Source organism: Dama dama, chromosome 22 (assembly GCF_033118175.1).
Source record: "Dama dama isolate Ldn47 chromosome 22, ASM3311817v1, whole genome shotgun sequence".
NCBI lineage: Eukaryota > Metazoa > Chordata > Mammalia > Artiodactyla > Cervidae > Dama > Dama dama.
Genome location: NC_083702.1, coordinates 4,124,761 through 4,144,349, shown reverse-complemented (window position 1 = coordinate 4,144,349; position 19,589 = coordinate 4,124,761). Strand labels below are relative to the sequence as shown.

The following is a 19,589-nucleotide window of genomic DNA, read 5'->3' as shown; positions in this document are numbered from 1 at the left end:
CCAGGGGTGTGGGAAAGCCCCTGCTCAAGACCTAAACCACTGCAGAGGCTCAAAGGGGATTGGTTCAGTTTAGACTTCAGATGTGCCTCCTCCTCCAGGGAGCCCTCCTGGTACCCTCCATGTAAGTGAATCTCTCTTCCTCTGCCCTTCCAGACACAGATCACCATTGCCTGCGCCCAGAGAATGGAGCCTGGGGCTTCTCTCGTGGCTCAGACAGTAAAGAATCTGCTGTCAATGCCGGAGACCCAGGTTCGATCCCTGGGTCAGGAAGATCCCCTGGAGAAGGAAATGGCAACCCACTCCAGTATTCTTGCCTGGAGAATTCCATGGGCAGAGGACCCTGGGGGGCTATAGTCCATGGGGTTGCAAAGAGTCGGACCCGACTAACACACACACACAGACACACACAGAGAGACATGGAGAATGGAGCCTAAATGTTTTCTGTAAACTCCATGGAGGTCCAGAAATGAAGACTCATTTCTTCACTCATTTGTTCATCTGACAGTAACTGAACAACCACTGGCTGCATGGCAACCTCCACTTCCATAAGATGAAGTCAAAGCCTGGGCCTGGCGCTCAAGGCCCATCCTGGGCTGGCCCCTGCATGTGTCTCAAGCCCTGTCTCACCCACCCCTGGTACTCCCACAAGCCTGAACCCTCTGCAGTTGCCCCCTCTTCCCCCAGGTCCTTCCCCCTCACCCCTCACACTCTGCTCTGCTCTTCTCAGCTCTGGCATGTCCTTTAAGGCCCCCCGAGGACACCACTGCCTTCAGGAAGCTACCGCTACCCCTCCCTCAGGCCCCTGGGCTCCCTGCATGTGGGCCCACTGGGCGCTGGCGGAGCTCCCACAGCCAAGGCACGTCTCACTCCACCTGGGCCCCGTGCCCGGCATGACGCCTAGCACACAGACCCGGCAGGGGCATTGGTTGAGTGAATGAGCTCAGCTCTGGGCTTGGGGGCAGAGGGCATTTTCAAGTCTTCTTTGCCTGGAAAGACTAGTCTGTCCCTGGCCTGCAGAGCCCCTCAGGCCCTGGTGCCCTGGGTGCAGCCCCCGGGGCTGGAGAGCCAGACCCAGAGGCGTTCCACTCGGCTGGCTGCCCTATCTCGGGCCATCTTGCCGCCATGGCGGCCGCTCCTCCCAGCCCAGTATCTGGGGCCCTCATCTCCCCGAGGCGGGGCTGGACTCGCCCTGACTTCTTCCCCACTGTGTCCCGGCTTGAATGTCTTCCTTTATCACTCACCTCTCTGCACCCCACCCCACGCATGAAGCTGGCTGCTCAAGAGGCTCCAACTCAGTTTCTGCCTTTCCTCAGGCTGCTCCTGCTTCCTGGCACCACCCCTTCCTCCAGACTCTCAAAATGAATCAAAGGCCGCCTCCTCCAGGAAGCCTTTCTGAGTGTATCGGCATGACTCCTATAGGAGTGGGGCAGGGACACAGACTGTGGCCTAGAGGCCTCCCCCACCACCGACGCTTGCCAGGCCCGGCTCCTACCCTATGTGCAAAAAGGGTCCCTGTCTCACACCACTGCCCACCAGATGAGGGCTGCGGACACATAAATTCTCTAGTCCCACCCTCAGTTTTCAAATCTTTGCAATTGGAATAGAAAGGCCCAACGCTTAGAGCTTAGGACGGACAAGTGATGGCTTGTGCTCAACACTACCCATCCTGCACCTTCAAGGGCTCAGTTCACCAACTCCCTCCGCTAGGAGAGAAGCCCAAATTTCAGAGAGGTCCAGACCCTCCCTGGATAACTGGGTAACTCAGTGGTCATGCCTGAAGCAGGCCTGCCCCGCCCCGCCCCGCTGCTTGTGTCGCCCCGCCCCGCTCACTGGTCACAGAGCCCCGCCCAGTTCCGCGTCGCCCCGCCCCTCCCAGCTCCCGCCCCGCCCACTGCTCACAGCGCCCCGCCCAGTTCCGCGACGCCCCGCCCCTCCAGACCCGCCCACCACCGCCCCGCCCCGCCCCGCGCCCGCCCTACCTTCCTGCCCGCCTCGTTGTTGTGCAGGTTCATGAGGCGCCTGGCGTTTTTCTTGATCTCGCGGGCGTCCACGAAGCGCCGGGAGAAGTCGATGCCATAGCGCACGTCGGCGGAGCAGCCGCCCCACTTCCAGCCCTCGGCCTGGTTGTAGTAACCCTGCTTCTCGCGGTCGCAGCCGCAGTTGCTGAGGTTGCCCTGGCTGCAGGCGGCGGTGACGGCGTGGGCCACGCCGGCCGCGGTGATGGCGTACGTGAAGGCGGCCTCACGGCTCCCTGCGGGGAGGGGACGAGTGCGGACGATGAACCCCGCAGGTTCCGACCCGTGGGCTCAGGGGGCCAGGTGCTGGGCCCTGATCCTGCTGCCAGCCGGCCGTGTGACCCTGGGCTCAGCCCTGACCCTCTCTGAGCTTCCGACTCAGCCACGTGGGGCTGATGGAACCCAACTGGCAGGGCTGTCCGTAAGGCCAGTACACCCTGGGCACTCGGTGCGTGCCCTAGCCCTGCCGCCCGCACGGACGACCCTTCTCTTTCTGTTCCAGGAGCCTGGGCGGGGGGGTGGGGGGAGTGCGGGGTGGGGAGGCAGTTTCCTCCTCGGAGACAGCAGTCAGGGGTCCTGGGAGGGACTGTTTGGGCCTGCACCTCTGCCAGCTTCCTGGCGCTGCTCTTCAGGAGCGGACCACCTGTGCCCAGGATCCCTTTAGGGGCGCCCACCCCACCGGCCAGGGGCCAGGCAGATTGCCCCCAGCTTGCAGTGGACCCCAAACCCCTTTGCTGCCATCTCTCTCTCTAACCACCCACTGTCACCCCCTCACTAGGCCCTGGCCACCTGAATCTTCCTTCTCCATCACCCCTGCCTGCTTCAGGGGCCACTGAACTGCCAGGCCGGGGCGTGAGTCTCCCCTGCCAACCCCACTACCCAGCCATCCTCCAGGCGAGTGCAAAGTGCAGTTCTGCACACACATATACTACACACACATTCCCTCCCTCTCCTTTGCCTGAGCTGGAAAGGGAAGGTCTGAAGTCCGTGCAGAGTTGGATCCCCAGCCCTCTCTCCCTATCTTCCACCGCAAACAACTCAAATTCCGGGGCTCAAACTCAAATTCACATGCTCCTGGACGTTTCCTGGTCTTTTGGGTGGAATTTCCTTCCCTTTCATGCCCCAATTTTTACAACCTTCCAAAGCCAGTTCCAATACTCCTCCAAGCAGCCTTCCCAGACCACCAGCCAGAAGACAGCCTGGGCTCCCTGACCACTCTCAGTGGCAGATCTGACTCTCATTGCTCTTGACAGTGTCCACCTGGTGGGACCAACACTGGGCCTTCCTGGCTCCACGTGGGTCAAAGGCCCCTTAGTTTGGCAGTCCCAGCTTGAATTCTGTATTTTCCATGCCCCGTCCCCAGCCTATGTATCCAGCCATCCCAGCCCCAGTCTCTCGAGCACCTCTCCCCTTGCCCAAGGGCAGAGAGGCTCCCTGAGGGCCACGGCCGGGACTGTGTGGTCCCCAGCACCTGCCACTCCGGGCCCGGAGCTCAGTGGTGTTGACTGGACCAAAGCCCAGGTCTGGTGAGCGGGAATGGTAGTGCCCTCAGCCACAGCAGGGCATGGCCCAGTCAGACTCAGCGGTGCCCTGGAAACCCAGGAGCATATAAGCCCAGCGCTTGTGCCCTACGAGCGCCAACATGCCCCGTGTGCTTGCCTACTGTCCCTGAGGACAGTAGGGGTCTGGCATGGTCCCTCCCAGCTTGAGAGAGGATTGAGAGTCAAGTTAGGTCCATTCCACAAGCATCCACTGAGCACCGACTGCCTGCCCGGCCTTGTCCTGGGTGCGGGCCATGTGCTCTGGGGCCTGCCTCCTCACCCACCAACTGGCTGAGGGGGGCTCCTTCAAAGGGGTCCCCACTCCCCTAGCAGGCTCACCCTTGGTGGGGTACTCAGCTTCAGCGAGTGTCTTCCCTCTGGGGGCCCACCTATCTGGGGTCCCTGCTCCTGGGGTGTCTCCCATTCAGGATGAGGACCAGGGTCTCAGGGGCCCAGGGTGGAGGAGGCTTTGGTTGGCCTCTGCCTCTCGGAGGGGGCCGTGGCTTCCTGGAAACTTCCATCCTCTGAGAAGAGCTGAGGGAAGGGTGGTGTCCAACATCCCTTCCTCCCCAGAAAGACCAGGGGCTGCAAAGGGCACCACCTTCCCAGGGCCTTGCTGCTCACCCGCCCCTCCTCCCGGGCGGGCCCGTCCTGCCTACACTTTCCCCTCCTGCCTGGGGACCACTCTGATGGCCCTGCTCCATCAGAAGTCAGCCTCAGCCCAGTGAGGGGCTCTTGGAGGAGCCCTGGTCCTGCACCATCCAGGCCACTAGCCGGGAGCACCAGACAGGGGCAGGGAGAGCAAGGTGGGAAGTGGGCGACTGAACTCCTTCTGTTCGTGTTGGTGTTGCCCGAGCCCAGCAGAGCCTGCTGACTAGCTCATGCATGGGCATGTATGGGCAGGGGAGGTGGCAGTGAACTTGGGGGATTCCAGGAGAGGAGGTGACCACAGAGCTCTGCGAGGAGGGGCACAGGGAACCACGGAACCTCCAAGGATTCCTCAATCTGCCTCTCGGTGGGGAGTTGGGGGTGGGGTGCAGCAGTCAGGGAAGGCTTCCTGCAAGAGGTGACCTCTTTAAGTCTTAACAAGAAGTATGTGTTAACTCTTCATGGGTGCGTGTGAATGTGTGTGTGTTGTGTGTGTGGTGGGTGCACGCTCCTGGTGTGCATACAGTAGGTGCAGAGGTGTACAACAGTTTGGTGTTCCTGGGCTGGGAGTAGGAGATCAAGAGTCATGAAAAAAGGTGGCCGAGGTGCCAGGGAGCCAACGTGCGGGTGGCCAGCGACCTGCCGTGAAGCAGGTGGCACTTTTGCCAGTGTGGGGGCGAGCGAGAAGCTGTGGGGTTCAGATCTTAGAGCTCACACTGGCTGCTGGGGGCGGGGGCTCCTGGAACTAATTAGCAAGCAGATCAGCGGAGCTATGCTTCCCTCCTCCTCACCAGCTCTCATAGCACCAGCACCCCCTGACCCTTCATACGTGTTCTCATCGACCTCTCCCGACAACTGGAGGTTTTATCCTTATTGCCACATCACAGGTGAGAACACCGAGGTACACAGAAGCTGTGAAGTGAAGTGAAGGGAAAGTCGTTCAGTCGTGTCCGACTCTCTGTGACCCCGTGGACTGTAGTCCATGAACTTCTCCAGGCCAGAATACTGGAGTGGGTAGCCCTTGCCTTCTCCAGGGGATCTTCCCAACCCAGGGACGGAACCCAGGTCTCCCTCATTGCAGGCGGATTCTTTACCAGCTGAGCCACAAGGGAAGCCCAAGAATACTGGAGTGGGTAGCCTATCCCTTCTCCAGGGAATCTTCCCGACCTGGGAATTGAACCAGCGTCTCCTGCATTGCAGGTGGATTCTTTACCAACTGAGCTATCAGGAAGCTGTGAAACAAGGTGTTCATGGCTGAAGCATGACTTGAACCCGGGCAGTGGAATCCAAGCCCAGCTTTGCAGAGGGAGGGCCTGGGGCATAGGTCACGGAGGTCATCCTACCCCCTCCGTGGCCCCTTTGCCCTCAGTCATAGTGGGCAGGAAGAGACCGGGGAAGAGGACGCACAGCCCCTTGGCAGGGGGATTCTGCCTCTGGACCATCTGTGGACCCCAGGCGTGCAGTGGGGTGGGTGGGGGGGAGTGATAGCTGGCAGTTGAACACTGGTTGGGAGCCCTGGTGAGGCGGAGCTAGCCTCGGAGTGGGCCGTGCCACACGCTGGAGTGTGAGGAATCTCCTCGGTTGTGTAATCCACCAGGAGGCCAGGCCCACGGAGTTGAAAGTCCCACAACCAAGCCCTGCCTGAGTGAGCAGGATGTGGGCGTGCCCTCGGAGGCCCTGGACACCCCCCCCCCACCGACCCCTCCTTCCTCTTCTTCCCCAAACAGCAGCCAGAAGGGGGACTCCCACACCCCCCACCCTAAAGCGCCAAGCAGGCCAGCAGGTGCCCGGGCCAGGGCGGGCTGCGTGTTTGGAGGGCATTTCACAAAAAGCACCCCCCCGCCCCATCTTTTCTGCTCCCGCCTGGTTTCTGCCCGTGCTCAGCTCAGACCCAGTTACTCATCAGTTACTCACCCGGTTGCCACTCCCGCTAATTCCTTTTTTATTTGGTTTTAATGAGCCAAGCCCTCTCATCTCACCATGGAGACAAGGGGGAGGTGAGCATGAGGCAGGCATGGTTTGGGGAGCCGAGGAGTCACGTGGGGTTCGGGATGGAGGGGATCGCTCACCCGCCCCCTCCGCGCTCTGCAGGCGCATCTCATTTAATGCAACGGCTTTGTTGCCCCATTTCACAGAACTGGACGCTGACTCGGGGCTGACTCACAGTGTGCCCGGCCCGGAGGGAGGACATGGCCTGCCCCCTCCCCGACCAGATCACAGCCAGGACAGGGGCTGGCTGCCTGTCCTCCAGGGTGAGACGGGGGAGGGCTGGGATTAGAGAGAAGCCCCTCAAACCCGTGGGCCTTCTCCCAGCAAACATCCGGGACTCCCGGGCCCCGAGATGCCCTCTAGCCCTGGAGGCCCACGCGTCCCACCCACCACTCCTGGAAGCCCTGCTTGTCCAAGCCCAACAGCTGGTGGCCTGTGGGCAGGTGCAGCTGTGCCCCCATGCACACCACTCTGCTGGGATAAACAGCAGCCTGATTCCTTGCCGCCTGCGTGGGGGACACTGGCCCCCTCTTCCTGGAGCCCTGCCTGCCTGCCCACGTGCCCGCAGCGCACCCAGGCTCTGAACGCAGATAGGAGGACCCCTGCTTCCAGAAGCCCCCCCGTGAGGTGAGATGGCCTCCCCTGGCTCTTGCCAGGTGCCCACGGGCTTCAGGGGTGGTGGGTGGGATCCACGTCTGATTCTTCCGTGTGCCCCCACCCCGCAGCATTGCCCCCTGAGCCTGGACATGAGCAGGGCAGGGGCTGGATGCGTGCCATGGCATCATCCCCTTCTATCTTCATGACCACCCACAGAATAACTCCTCTGGATGAGACCCATCTCACAGATGCGAACACTGAGCTTCAGTGGCAGGAAGTGATTTGCCCAGGCAGCCGCAACGATGGACACGCAAGCTCAGCGGCTGCTCTAGATGCAGCCGGTGATGGGGGTGGGGAGCTGGGTGGAGGCAGCGGGGACAGTCTGTGTGCGGCCAGCCGCTGTCCTGGGGGGCACTCTTTGCTCTTGGAGCCCAGGGGCCCTGCTTGGGATCCGGAGCGCACCCCAGACGGATCTGCACCCGCAGACCCCAGAGCCAGCAGTAGGTTTGGCAGTCTGTTTGGCACTCGGGAAGTCAAGGTGGGCTCGATGAGCCCAGCCCTGCCCCCAGCCCAAGGTTTCAGGGAAGCAGAGAGGGAGGTTCGGGCATACGCGGGGAGGAGCAGGCAGGAACGCCCTGGCCTTGTAATCTCACACCTGCGGTGCAGCCCCAGGCCGGTCACAAACGCTCTCTGAGCCTGTGCCCCCATTTACCCCACAGTCCCAGGAGAGCAAACAGTATAAACAGGCATCGCCCTCACGGACACCAAATGAGGGGCCAGGGCGGGCCGCGGATGGCCAGGTACAGCTCGGGGCCCCTAGGACGGGCCAGGCACCTCTGCGCTATCCACGGCCTCCTCCCAGGCAGCCTGCCCAGCTGCCCCCTCCACACATATTCTAGATGAATCCAGAACAGCTGACCCTCAGAGACCACTGCCCCCTAGGTAAACTGAGGCGCTGGCCACTCAGAGGCCACCCGGCTCTGCTCTTTCCTATTGGTTACTCAGACTTAACCTCGCTCCCTACCCCGAGCAAAGACGCACCCCCCACCCCGGCCACTGCATGCCAGCCAGACCTGAAGTCCAGGGAAAGAGGGTCTTCCCGGATCATCAGGGCCTCGCCCACCATGCCATCCCCTCACCCTGACCTCAAGGAGGACGCTGGGGACCAGGCAGTGATTTGTGAGCAGTTACTGGAGAGGACAGGCTTCCCAGGTGGCTCAGCGGTAAAGAATCTGCCTGCAATGCAGGAGATACAGGTTAGATCCCTGGGTTAGGAAGATCCCCTGGAGGAGGGCATGGCAACCCACTCCAGTGTTCTTGCCTGGAGAATCCCATGGACAGAGGGGCCCAGCGGGCTACAGTCCGTGGGGTCGCAGAGAGTCAGATATGATTGAGTGCCAGCAGACATGCACACACTGAGGGGGACAAATGAGGCTACAGGGTAACGCGGGGGCCTGGGCAGAACAGGGCTCCTCTCGCCCTCCCAGGGCAGAGCTCCCTTGCCCTCCCGCCCCAGGCCCCAGGCACACACACCTATCTCACAGTCCACTCAAAGTCACATCCCACTTCCTAGCATCCCGAGGGGCCTGGCACCTATCTTCAGAAAGCCACGACCAGCACTAATTGAGCTCATGATGACCTGATTAACTGCGGGCCTGGGAGGCAAGGTGAGAAAGGCGCTTGTTCCCTCCGAGAAGGGGAGCTGGGAGGGCCTGGGGGGCCATCTGGTGCTACTCCACGAGGAGTCTGAGGCCCAGAGAGAGGCAGCATGCAGCCCAAAGTCATGCAGCAGCCCAGGAAGTGGAGAACCCAGACCTGACATTCTGAAACAACTGAGGTGAGGTCAGAGTCAAAGGTCCCAGGGAGGGGCCTTGGAGTCAGAGCCCTCGAGTTCAGGTCTGGACCCTAAAACTGACCAGTTGGGTGGCCTTGGACCAATCAAGGGGCCTTTGTATGTCTTGGTGTCCCTGCTTTGCAAAATAAGGACAAGAAGGATAATTGCTCTGATACAGCCGAGTCCCCGTGTCAGAGGACCCATGTGTGGTCCCAGGGGCAGGCCTGGCCCAGCACACAGGGGTCGCTGACCTGCGCTTCTTGTCCACACGTGTGTCACACACCACACACGGGCTCCCGTGGTGTGCACAGGTCCAGGCATCCTGTGTACCGCTGCCGGAGTCCTCACACACGTGTCCTGGCTGTATGCCTGGACTTACATGTGCACAAATGCAGTTCCCACGAGCGTGAGCAAATGTGTGTCCGTTCTTGTGGCCGACAGCTCGGTTCTGTCAAACCCCACCATTCTGCCAACCTGTACTTCCCCTGCTCTGAAAAAACACAGTATTTTCTACAATTCAGCAATAAAAAGGCAAACAACCCAATTAAAAACGGGCAAAGGATCTGAATGAACAGCTCTCCAAAGAAGGTATAAAAATGGCCATTAAGCCCACAAAGATGCTCGACATCATCAGCCATCAAGGGAGCGCAGCTCAGAGCCACGATGAGAGCATGTCACACCCACTCTGCTGTCGTTGTCCAGTGGCCAAGGCGTGTCCGACTCTTGTGACCCCGTGGACTGCAGCACGCCAGGCTTCCCCGTCCCTCACCATCTCCTGGAGTTTGCCCAAGTTCATGTCCAGTCAATCAGTGATGCCATCCAACCCTCTCATCCTGTCACACCCACTAGAATGGCTAAAATAAAAAGACACTAACAAGTGTTGATGAGCATGTGGAGAAACCAGAACCTTCATGCACCACTGGTGGGAATGGAAAATGGTGCATTCATTATGCAAACGGTTTGGCAGTTCCTCAGAATGTTAAATACAGAGTTACTCTGTAACCCAGCAACCCCTCCCCTAGATATGAACCCAAGAGAAACGAACACGTGTCCATGCAACAGCTTGTATGTGAATACTCATGGCAGCATGATTCTCAACAGCCAGAAGGTGGGAACAACCCAAATATCCATCAAAGGATGAGTGGATAAAGAAAACACGGTCCCTCAACACAATGAAACACTTCAGACACATTGAGGAACAATGTACGGACTCAGGTTACGACGTGGATGAGCCTTGAGAACGTGACGCTCAAAGGTGCCGGACACAAAAGGCCACCTATTGATGACCCCACTGATGTGAGATGCCCAGGGCAGGTGAGTCCACAGGGACAGAAAGCAGACAAATGTTGCCAAGGGCGAGGGGGACTGAAGGGTGATCGCTGAGAGTACAGCGTTTCTCTTTGGAGTGATGAAAATGTTCTAGAATCGACTATGGTGATGGTTGCACAACCTATGACTACTCTCAAACCACTGAATTGTATACTTTAAACGCATGGGTTGTACTGATATGAGCTATATCTGAATAAAGCTGCTATACAAACATAGCAGGGACTTCCCTGGTGGTTCGGTGGCTAAGACGCCATACTCCCAATGCAGGGGGCCCAGGTTCGATCCTTAGTCAGGGAACTAGATCCCACATGCTGCAACCAAAAGTGATCCCTCATGCTGCAAGGAAGATCAAAGACCCTGTGTGCTGCACTGATGCTGTCAAATAAAATAAATATTAAAAAAAATACAGCAAAAAAAACTGCCCCCAACCAAAAGCAAACAAAAAAACCCTAAGCAGTCTTTCAGGGGATTGCACACAACTTGTTCTAGACGATTTAAACCTTCATGGGGTTCGCCCCTCACAGTGAGGGTGCTTAGCTCAGAGGAGGCAAGGAACCGGCCCGAGGTCACACGGCAGGCTGACCACAGAGCTGGGATCTGACCCAGGACCCCGGAGTCCATGTTCAGGCCACTCTCCACCCACCAGAATGGAGAACCCACATGGTCTGTCTCCCGCCTCTCTGACTGGACCAGGGACCCAGGCACCCCATGCCACCTCACCCCTCCTTCCCTCACGTCCCTGCACTTACCATCCATATGTCTCCCCAACGCCAAGCACAGTCAGCCCTCCTCACCGACCCCACGGACTGGAGCCCCCACCCATCCCCAAGCCCAAGGCCACCAAACAGCAGGACGAGACTAATGGGCTGGGAGGGGTTCACAGGGCGTGCAGGCAGACAGCCTCGGTCAGAACCACGGAGGGTCAGCCGGACAGGGTGGTTGTAGGGAGGCACTTGGGTGGAGGGCGGCCAGTGCAGGCCCCTCTCAGGAAGGAGGCTGAAGGGACTTCCCACTAGTGGTCCAGGGACTAAGACTGCACTCCCAATGCAGGAGGCCCATGTTCGATCCCTGGTCAGAGAAGTTGGTCCCACATGCCACAACTAAAAAGACCCTACATACCGCGATGAAGATGAAGATCCTGTGTGCTGCAACTAAGACCCACAGAGCCAAAATAATAAATAAACAAGGGTACCGAAGGGAAGTCCTGAACCACAAGAGAAGTGAGTCGTGCAAAGGCGCAAGGAACAGTGTTCAAGCAGAGGGAACAGCAATGCTAAGGCCCCGAGGAGAGAATGAGCTGGGGGTGTGTGGTTTGATGCAGGAGAGACAGCCACACTGTGTCGACTCTGAGAGCCCATGGGGAAGAGTTTACATTTTGTTCTACAAAGACAAAGAGCCCCTGGAAGGGGCTGCTGTGATGGACCTTGGAAAGGACCCTCTGCTGATGGCAGGGGTGTGGTGGAAGCAGGGAGACCCATGGGGAGGCTGTGGAAGGGTCTGGGTAAGAAACCCTGATGGCCTGCCAGGTGGAGGAGGTGAGTAGCCAGGCTTGGGATACAGTCTGAGGGTCAAGCCAATGGGACCAGCTGGGGGACTGGGTGAGGAGGTTTGGGGAAAGACACGTCCAAAAGGAATGGGCAGCTGGTAGGGCCGTCACCAGGAGAGGCGTGGAGAGGTCCCGGCTGGGGGAAATCAAGGTGCTGCACTGGCCACAAGTAGGGGGCAGCCGAGTACTCAAGCCCTGCCCGGGAGACCCGCAGACCCGTCCTGATGGCCCCGGGGCTCCTGGGTGGCCCTGGCCTGGTTCTTCACTCCCCCAAGTCTGTTTGCCCACGTAACACGGGGGTGGGGCCCAGTGCAGTGGGTTCCAGGCCTCCTTAACAGGAACCTTTGCCAGACTGGAACTCGAGGTCCAAGTGAGGCTGCCAGGAGGGTAGGCGCGTGGGCCAGGGTGGGCTCGTGGGGCCTCCAGGCTCAGCCAGTGGGACGCCGCCGCTGGTGGGCTCCCCCGGTCCTCTGAGACCCCCACCCAATCTGGGCCTCAGACTCCCACGAGCTTGGAAGGCGGGGAGAACACCTCCCCTACCCGCAGTGTGTAGGTGGAGAGACAGAGGCCAGGAGGCATCCCTGGCTGCACCAGTGGCTCCCGGGATCCCCCAGCAGGGTAGGTGCAGTGCCCGTGTGCCCCCCAGAGCTGCCACACCCCAGCCTGGCCCCTGGGCCCCAGTCTTGGCCCAGTCGCGGGACCTGGGCAGGTGCCCCCTGCCTGCACTGTGTCCCGGCACATGTGGCGGGAGGCAGGAGGTGGGGGTAGGCAAGCCCACAGGGGCCTCGAGGCTGCCAGGCCCCCAAGCCCCATTTGTGCACCCGAAGACTCAGGAGCCCAGAGCCCCCATCCCACCGGCCCCTGCAGGCCTGACCTAGGGTTCTGGGAAAGGGGGCCTGGCCTGGACCGCCTGAGTGATGGCAGAGAGGCTCTCTTGCTCCCTGTTGCCTCTTTCTGTACCCCCTCCCCACCTCTCAGGGTCCAGGCAGTGGCGTGAGGGCTCCGGAAGTGCTCAGCGCAGGAGGCTGCTTTTATCACTCATCTCAGAGCGACCTGGACCCCGGGCCTGGGTGGGCGAGCGGGTGGGCGCAAGCCCGCCTCTGTGCTGTGTGTGTGCTCGTGTGCGTGCCTGTTGCTGTGTGTGCTGCCCTCCCCGGGTCGCTCTTGCTGGGAGGCTCTGCCGGTCCCCCCCCCGCCCCCCGTCTGCGTCTCCATCCCTCTGTCCCTCGCTGCATCCCCCGCCTCTCCGGCCCCACCCGGCCCCCACCCCGCTGGTTCCTGGCTGAGTCAGTGTCTCCGCACTAAGCTCTTCCCCGCCGTTGTCATAAACACAGGGCTGGAAACAGCCGTGCCAGGTCCGAACACGCCGGCACACCCGCGCCCGAGGCCTTTGTTCTGACCTAGCGGAGCCCTCGCACCCGCAGCGGCCTTCCCGCGGAGCCAGGCTCGGGCTGGGCCCAGGGGGCCCACGTGGCCCAGGGCCCAGGGGTCTGCAGGCCCAGCTGGGCTGGACTTCCAGGGGCTCCTGTCCTGCCTGGGGCTCTGGGAGGGCAGGCCAGGCGTCTCCCGGGACCCCAGCTTCCAGCGGGCGGCCCCTCTCCTGAGGGGGGTTAGCACCGGCAGCCTGCCCTGGAGATGCTCCCCCCCTCATCAGGCCTTGCAGCAAAATCAGCGGATGCCTGTGAGAGGGAACTCGGCGTGACCAGAGCCCCCTCCCCTCATCCCACAGTTGCCCCCTGCCCCCTCCCCAACCAGGCGCCTGGACCATCGCTGGGCACAGGGCTGCCCTCTGGGATCAGATGACCATTTCTCACCCATGTGTGACCTCGGGCAGGTCAGGCTTCCGGGGCCTCTGTCTCTGCCATGTGGACAGTGGAACCGGGAGTGAGCGGCATTTGCGTGAGGGCCTGCCCGCAGCGGCCTCGGGAGGGGTGGTGCCCCCACTGCGGCGGCAGGAGGGGCCCGCGGGGAGACAGGCTGAGATCTGGGCCAGGTTTGCCCCGGGAGCCCGAGGGTGGAGGCCTGCCCATGCGGTGACCTGTGTCCATTGCGGTGACCTGTGTCCATTGCGGTGGACGAGAGCCCAGAGGCCTGGACCCCTTGTCCGTGGAGCCTTGGGCAGGGCCCCGGGGTGGGCGCCGAGGGAACTTCCTGCCCCTATTCTGGGGAGACATCGTCCCAAGTCCTGGGGGAGTCAGGACCCCGGCCTCGGTCCCGGGGCGGGTGGGCAGCCGGAGGCCCCAAGCATGTGAGGCTGTGACCCTCCCCAGGGTCACCTGGTGGGACCAGGGCAGCTGGCCCAGGCTGCTCTGTATTTCCTGCAGTGCCCTCTCTCCACCCACTGCCTGTCCTGCCTGTCCAGGCTCTGCCAGCCGAGGCTGGAAAATTCCCACCCTGGATGAGCGCCAGGCAGGCCTCGAGGGACCACGTGGAGGGATCGGCCACCGGCCAGCCCAAGCCCCCAGCTGGTCACCGTCGGACGGTCCAGAGCCTGCTTGCCTCAGGAGTCACTGTTCCGGGGAGCTAGGGGCCTTCCGATGTAGGCGCAGAGCCAGGGCCCCCGGAGTGATCACAGGCCTCATCCGTCCTGAACCAGTAGTGAACTGCTGGGAGCGCTGCCCTCAGGGACGTCTTCCCGACTCTGACATTTGATGCCTGGGTGTCCCTAGTCTCCTGGCGGCCTGGACTCCGAGCCTTGAGCCTCAAAAAGGTCTGTTCTGCTGCCTCGGGCTGGGCCCCCAGGTGGGGGTGGGGGTAGGGAGTGGCCAGACAGACGGAACAAAGATGCTCATCCCTGAGAGGGTGTGCAGGTTCAAGGCCAGGGCTCAGCCGGGCCTCCCGGCCCCATCGGCTCACCCAGGAGCAGCACCGGGTGGCCTTCACGCCACCACCAGCGCCTGCCCCAGGCCTGACATATAGCAGGCACTCAATGCCTGCAGGCTGAGCCGGCAGGGGCTGCTGAAGGGAGCCACCCTCACACCCAAGTGCTGCCCCAGGAGGCAGACGGCGTGACCCTCTGCCCTCGGCCGAGCTGGAGGACGGTGTCCTGGGAGGAGACACTCAGATCTGGGTTCAAACGTCCACTCTGCCCCTGATCAGGGTGACTCAAGGCAACTCCTGACCCCTCTGAGAGCAGTGTCACAAACAGAGGTCCCAAACACGAGACACCGGAGTCACTTAAAATTCTCTAGCAGCCACGTGAAGACAAGTGAAGATCAGCAGGTGAACTTAGATTTGGTGACATATTTTATTTAGCCCATATATCCAAATATTACCATTTCAACATCTTAATGTAAAGATCTCCCAGGTCTCCCGCATCGAGGGCAGATTCTTTACCACAAGGGAAGCCCAAGAATACTGGAGTGGGTAGCCTATCCCTCTCCAGTGGATCTTCCTGACCCAGGAATCGAACCGGGGTCTCCTGCATTGTAGGTGGATTCTTTACCAACTGAGCCATCAGGGAAGCCAGAATATTACCATTTCAACATCTTAATGTAAAGATTACGGAAGAGACATTTTACTTGCTTTTTTCTTTTGACGTCTTTGGAATCTGTCAGTATCCTACACACGGCAGATGGCGGTTTGCACGGGCCATATTTCAAGTGGCTCCCCTGCCTGCGGAGGCCTGTGTCCCCAGAGGGGACAGGGCAGCCCTCGAGCCCTGGTCCGTCCTGGGGACTCAGCTGGCACCTCCCTGAGCCTGCGCTCTGGGGCCCCGGGCAGGGGTCCAGGCACGCACAGGGGCACAGGGCTCCGGAGTTACCCTTCCTCCTCCGAGGCCCCAACGGGGAAGCCCCCAGACCGGCCCCTCTCGGACGCGTGAAGGGAGGTCTCTCTGCTCCCTCGGACTGTTCAGGAACAGACGGCCTTTGCTGAGCCCCCGCTGCCGGCGGCCAGCAGGCAGAGGGCCTGCTCCCAACGCCGATCTCACCCACAGAGCAAACGGGCCCCACGTGAGGCGGGATTAGGGGTGGCCCTATGCCTGGTCATGTCCGAGCAGCATGTGATGGGCGGGACTCAGTGTTCCATGACAGCTCAGGGTGCGGGCGGGGGCCGAGTGCCGCAGCCGCAGCCCCCCGTGACCCGTGCCAGAGGGTCTCCAGGGGTGCCGGGCTCAGCCGGGGTCAGGGCAGCGGCGGCAGGGACCCATCTGGGCCTTCCTGGCCTTCACAGCACTCGCGCTGCGGGCACCTCCAGCCCCGACCCCTCCTGGGTAGCCAAGGGTCTGCCCATCTTCTGGTGTGCTCTGACATTCCCGCAGTTCCTGGAAAAACACCACCCGCGTTCTGGCCTCTGGGCTTTGGCTCCTGGCGTTCCCTCCACCTGGGGCCCCCTTCCCTGCTCTCAGCTTCATGCTGATCTGGGTCACTCTGACAGCCACTGGGTCTCCACGAACGCTCACCCCATCAAGGAAGCGCTCCACAGGACTCCTGGCTCCATCACGGCGCCTGTCAGAAATGCCCTGCCTCGGTCAGGGGCCCTGGGGGCCCTGAGTCGCTAACAGGTGTCCCTGGAATACGAGGTTCACCCTGGAGACTCTCACGTCCCCTCCATCCTTACCCCATACCCCACCCCCACAAGCCCATTGCCAGGTAATGGGAGAGATGCGTTGAAGGGGCCAGGGTGGCCCAACCTCACTCTCGCGATGAGGAAATAACCCTGGGTGGGCTCGGGGTCCAAGGGTGGAGGCTGCCAGGCATGAGGGGAGACCGCACTGGTGGACAGTGGGCAAGGGTGGGCCTCAGCTCAAAAGGAAAGAGCCAGCAGACAGAGACTGGCACCCAGAGGACCCTAGGCCAAAGCTGGCGCAGGGTCATCATAAGAGACATCAATTTCACATGAAGTAGTAAGCCCCCGTTCCGGGGGCATGCAAGCCACAGCACCAGGAGCCGGAAAAGGAGTTGGAACTTGGACAAGGTTGAACAGTGCATTTAAAGGGTTTCCCTGCAGCTCTCAACACTGGGCATGGCCCAAGGTCATGGGTAGGACCTGAAGGGGGCCTGTCCCACCCACCCAGGCCATCCCCCCTCGCAGGGCCAATCATTAATGGGCACCGCTCGAGTGACTGCCTGCCCGCCCAGAGTCGGGCTCTGATCCCGTGCCCAGGGCACCCGCGTACCTCTGACACGGGCTGGCCTCACTTCCTGCTCGTGACTCCCAGCAGCTGAGCCCTGGCAGGAGCAGGGTGCCAGCTGGGACCACCATCGCCGCACCCGGCGGGACTCTGCTGGCCCAGGGCTCAGCCCGGCTAGGCCTGCAGCCAGGGCCCCCCTGGTTGAGAGCTGGGCCTTCCTTAGAGGTCAGCAAGGGGCCAGGGAGGGCGCCAGGCCCCGGGCGGGAGCCAGTCTGGTCGGAGGAAGCCCGCCCACTGCAGGCAGAGTGCAGAGGGGCCTCAGGGCAGGGGCTGAGCGACCCCGGGAGGGTGACGCTCCTGGACGGGACTTCGGCCTGGCTGTGGACGAGGAAGAGCCGGGGATGGGTGGAAAAAGGCCCTCCCGGCCAGTGGGGAAATCGAGCAAGGAGAGTGAGGCGGAGGACCTCCCAGGGTGAGAAGCGGCGGGAGCAAAGTCCCAGAGGAGGGAAGGGGAAGGGAAGGCAGGCGGCGATGGCTGGAGCTCGGCTTCTGAGAAGGGATGGAGGGAGGCAGGGGTGAGGTATGGCAGGCGCTACTCAGACTCCACGCTAAGAAGCCACTGTCATCCTGGGCAGTAGGGAGCTACTTCAGGTTTCGGGGGAAGGGAGTGACAAGGCTGGTGTAAGTAGGAGGCAGAGGGAGGAACTGACAGCTGCCGGCAGAGAGGCAGACCCCGGGGCAGCGTGGAGAGAGGGATAGAGACTGTTACCGCCAAGATGACGGGGTGGTCAGGCCAGCAGGGGAGGCTGAGGATGGAGCTTTCATGGGCAAGACACTGAGTGTTCAGCCAGAGGCGCCCATGGTCAGCCTCACCTAGCGGTCCATGGCCGGGGGTGCGGGGGACATGCTGGTCTTGACCCTGGGGGAGAGCTGCCTGGGGTGGGGCTGGGAAGGAGCAACCAGAGAAGCAAGAAGAAGCGCATGGGAACCAAGGCCGGCCAAGGAAGAGGGTCAGTCGGCCACACGAAGGTAACGAATGGCCTGGCAGAGGGTGACAAGGGGCATCCCAGGTGGCGCAGTGGTAAAGAATCTGCCTGCCAAGGCAGGAGGCAGAGGAGAGGCGGGTTCGATCCCTGGGTGGGGAAGATCCCCTGGAGGAGGGCATGGCAACTCACTCTAGGATTCTCGCTTGGAGAATCCCCACGGACGGAGGAGCCTGGAGGCTACTGCAAAACGTCAGACACGACTGAGTGGCTGAGCATGCACGGGGATGACAGGAGGGGGGCAAAGTGAGGGACGTGGACGGTGGGTGGACATCTCTGCCTAAAGTCTGCCTCTGAAGTGTTCCTGAGAGAGAAACGGGTGAAGCAGAGCTGGAGAGGCCTGATCCCAGAGGAGCTCAGGGCATGAAGAAAGTCGCAGGCAGAGCCTCCCCACCACATCGACCCCTCCTTGGCGGTAGGCGCCTCTCTCAGTGGCTAGAGGGCTGGTCTCCAAGAAGGAGCAGCTGGGAGCTGTTAGCCAAGAGCCTTGGAAGCACCAGGGGATGCTTTCAGGAAAAGTGATCTGGGTCCCCTGTTGCGGGGGTGGGCCAGTCCCTGGTGGGGGTTGGGGGGCAATAGCACTCCTCTGGGCTTTGCAGGGTGCATTGTGTGGAGCCCAGCATTTCCTGGGTACTCTTGGTGAACCTCCCCGCCCGGGGCGCGGCCCTGAGGAGAGGCACAGAGTGGCCAGATCCCCCTCACCGCCTGTGTCTCAAGGTCCTAAGTGGAGGGCAAGCTCCTACCTCTCTTCAGGCCATGGACCACGTCCACCAAGGTCCCCTTTGCCCAGGGAGACAGGCGGGGCTATCAGAAGGGGGGATCTGAGCCCAGCTCCCCCGAGTGGCCATGGACCTCCATGTTCTGGGAGCCCTGGATCTCGGGGGAGGGGGTGCCAGGCAGCTGAGTGGGCACCAGGGCCCAGGCCCTCCCAGCTGCGGCGGGTGTGGAGGCAGCTCCGCCCTCTCGCACCGGGAGAGGGGAAGACGCTCCTGGGTGGTGGGCCCCTCCGGGGTGGGGGCGGTCCCACCCTCCTGGGGCTGCCAGGTGCCACCCACAGGCTGCCCACCGCAAAGGGGCCCTGGGGGTTCCCCTGCGCCCCCCCCCCCAGCCCCACACAGGCGCTCTGAACCCCAGGAGCTCAGCGCTGGCCTGGGTCCCAGCGGCTGCGGCTCCGCTCGGCAGGCAGGCCCAGGCTCCCTGGGAGGGACCTGCGCACACGTTTGGAGGCCCGCCCTGTGCCTGCAGCGGGGGCCTGGGGTCACAGAGCGCCGGCACTGCGCCCGGTCCTCACTCCCCACCCTCTGACACTCCTGGAGGGGGCAGGCCGGCTCGCCGCGCACCCCCCCCCCCACCCCGCCCCGCTTGTGCAGCAGCTGATTATTAAGCACCTACGGCTACCCAGGCGGCGCTAGTGGGAGAGAATCCACCCGCCGATGCAGGAGGTGCAAGACGCGGGAGACTTTATGGGTGCGATTCCTGGGTCGGGAAGATCCCCTGGAGAAGGGACAGGCTACCCACTCCAGTATTCATAGGCTTTCCCGGTGGCTCAGACGGTAAAGAATCCGCCTGCAATGTGGGAGACCTGGGTTTGATCCCTGGGTCGTGAAGATCCCCTGGAGGAGGGCATGGCAATCCACTCCAGTATTCTTGCCTGGAGAATTCCATGGACAGAGGAGCCTGGAGGGCTACAGCTCATGGGGTCGCAAAGTGTTAGACATGACAGGCAACTTAGCCCGCACACAGGTGGGCCCTGGAAGAGGCCCTGGGAGGGGGACCCAGACAGATGAGGAAACTGACACTTGAGCGCCAGGCCAAAGGTCACACAGCGGCTCCAATTAGGTCGGACTCCGCAAGCCTTACGCGCTTCTCCCTTTAGTTCTGTCTCCTTCCCTGGAAAGCAGGCTCGAGGGAGCCTACCCCTGCGCCGTGGGGAGCAGGATTCATGGACGTGCAAACGTAGTGGAGCTCGGCCC

General features: G+C 61.6%; 1 protein-coding gene across 1 annotated transcript in view; it reads right to left on the bottom strand.

Annotated features, from left to right (window-relative positions):
* WNT7B (Wnt family member 7B) overlaps positions 1 to 19,589 on the bottom strand; it is a 49,544-nt gene that overhangs the window by 6,702 nt on the left and 23,253 nt on the right. The window contains exon 3 of the mRNA XM_061124014.1: positions 1,980 to 2,251. Coding sequence (XP_060979997.1) covers positions 1,980 to 2,251 — 272 coding nt within the window. The remainder of the gene's footprint in view (positions 1 to 1,979; positions 2,252 to 19,589) is intronic.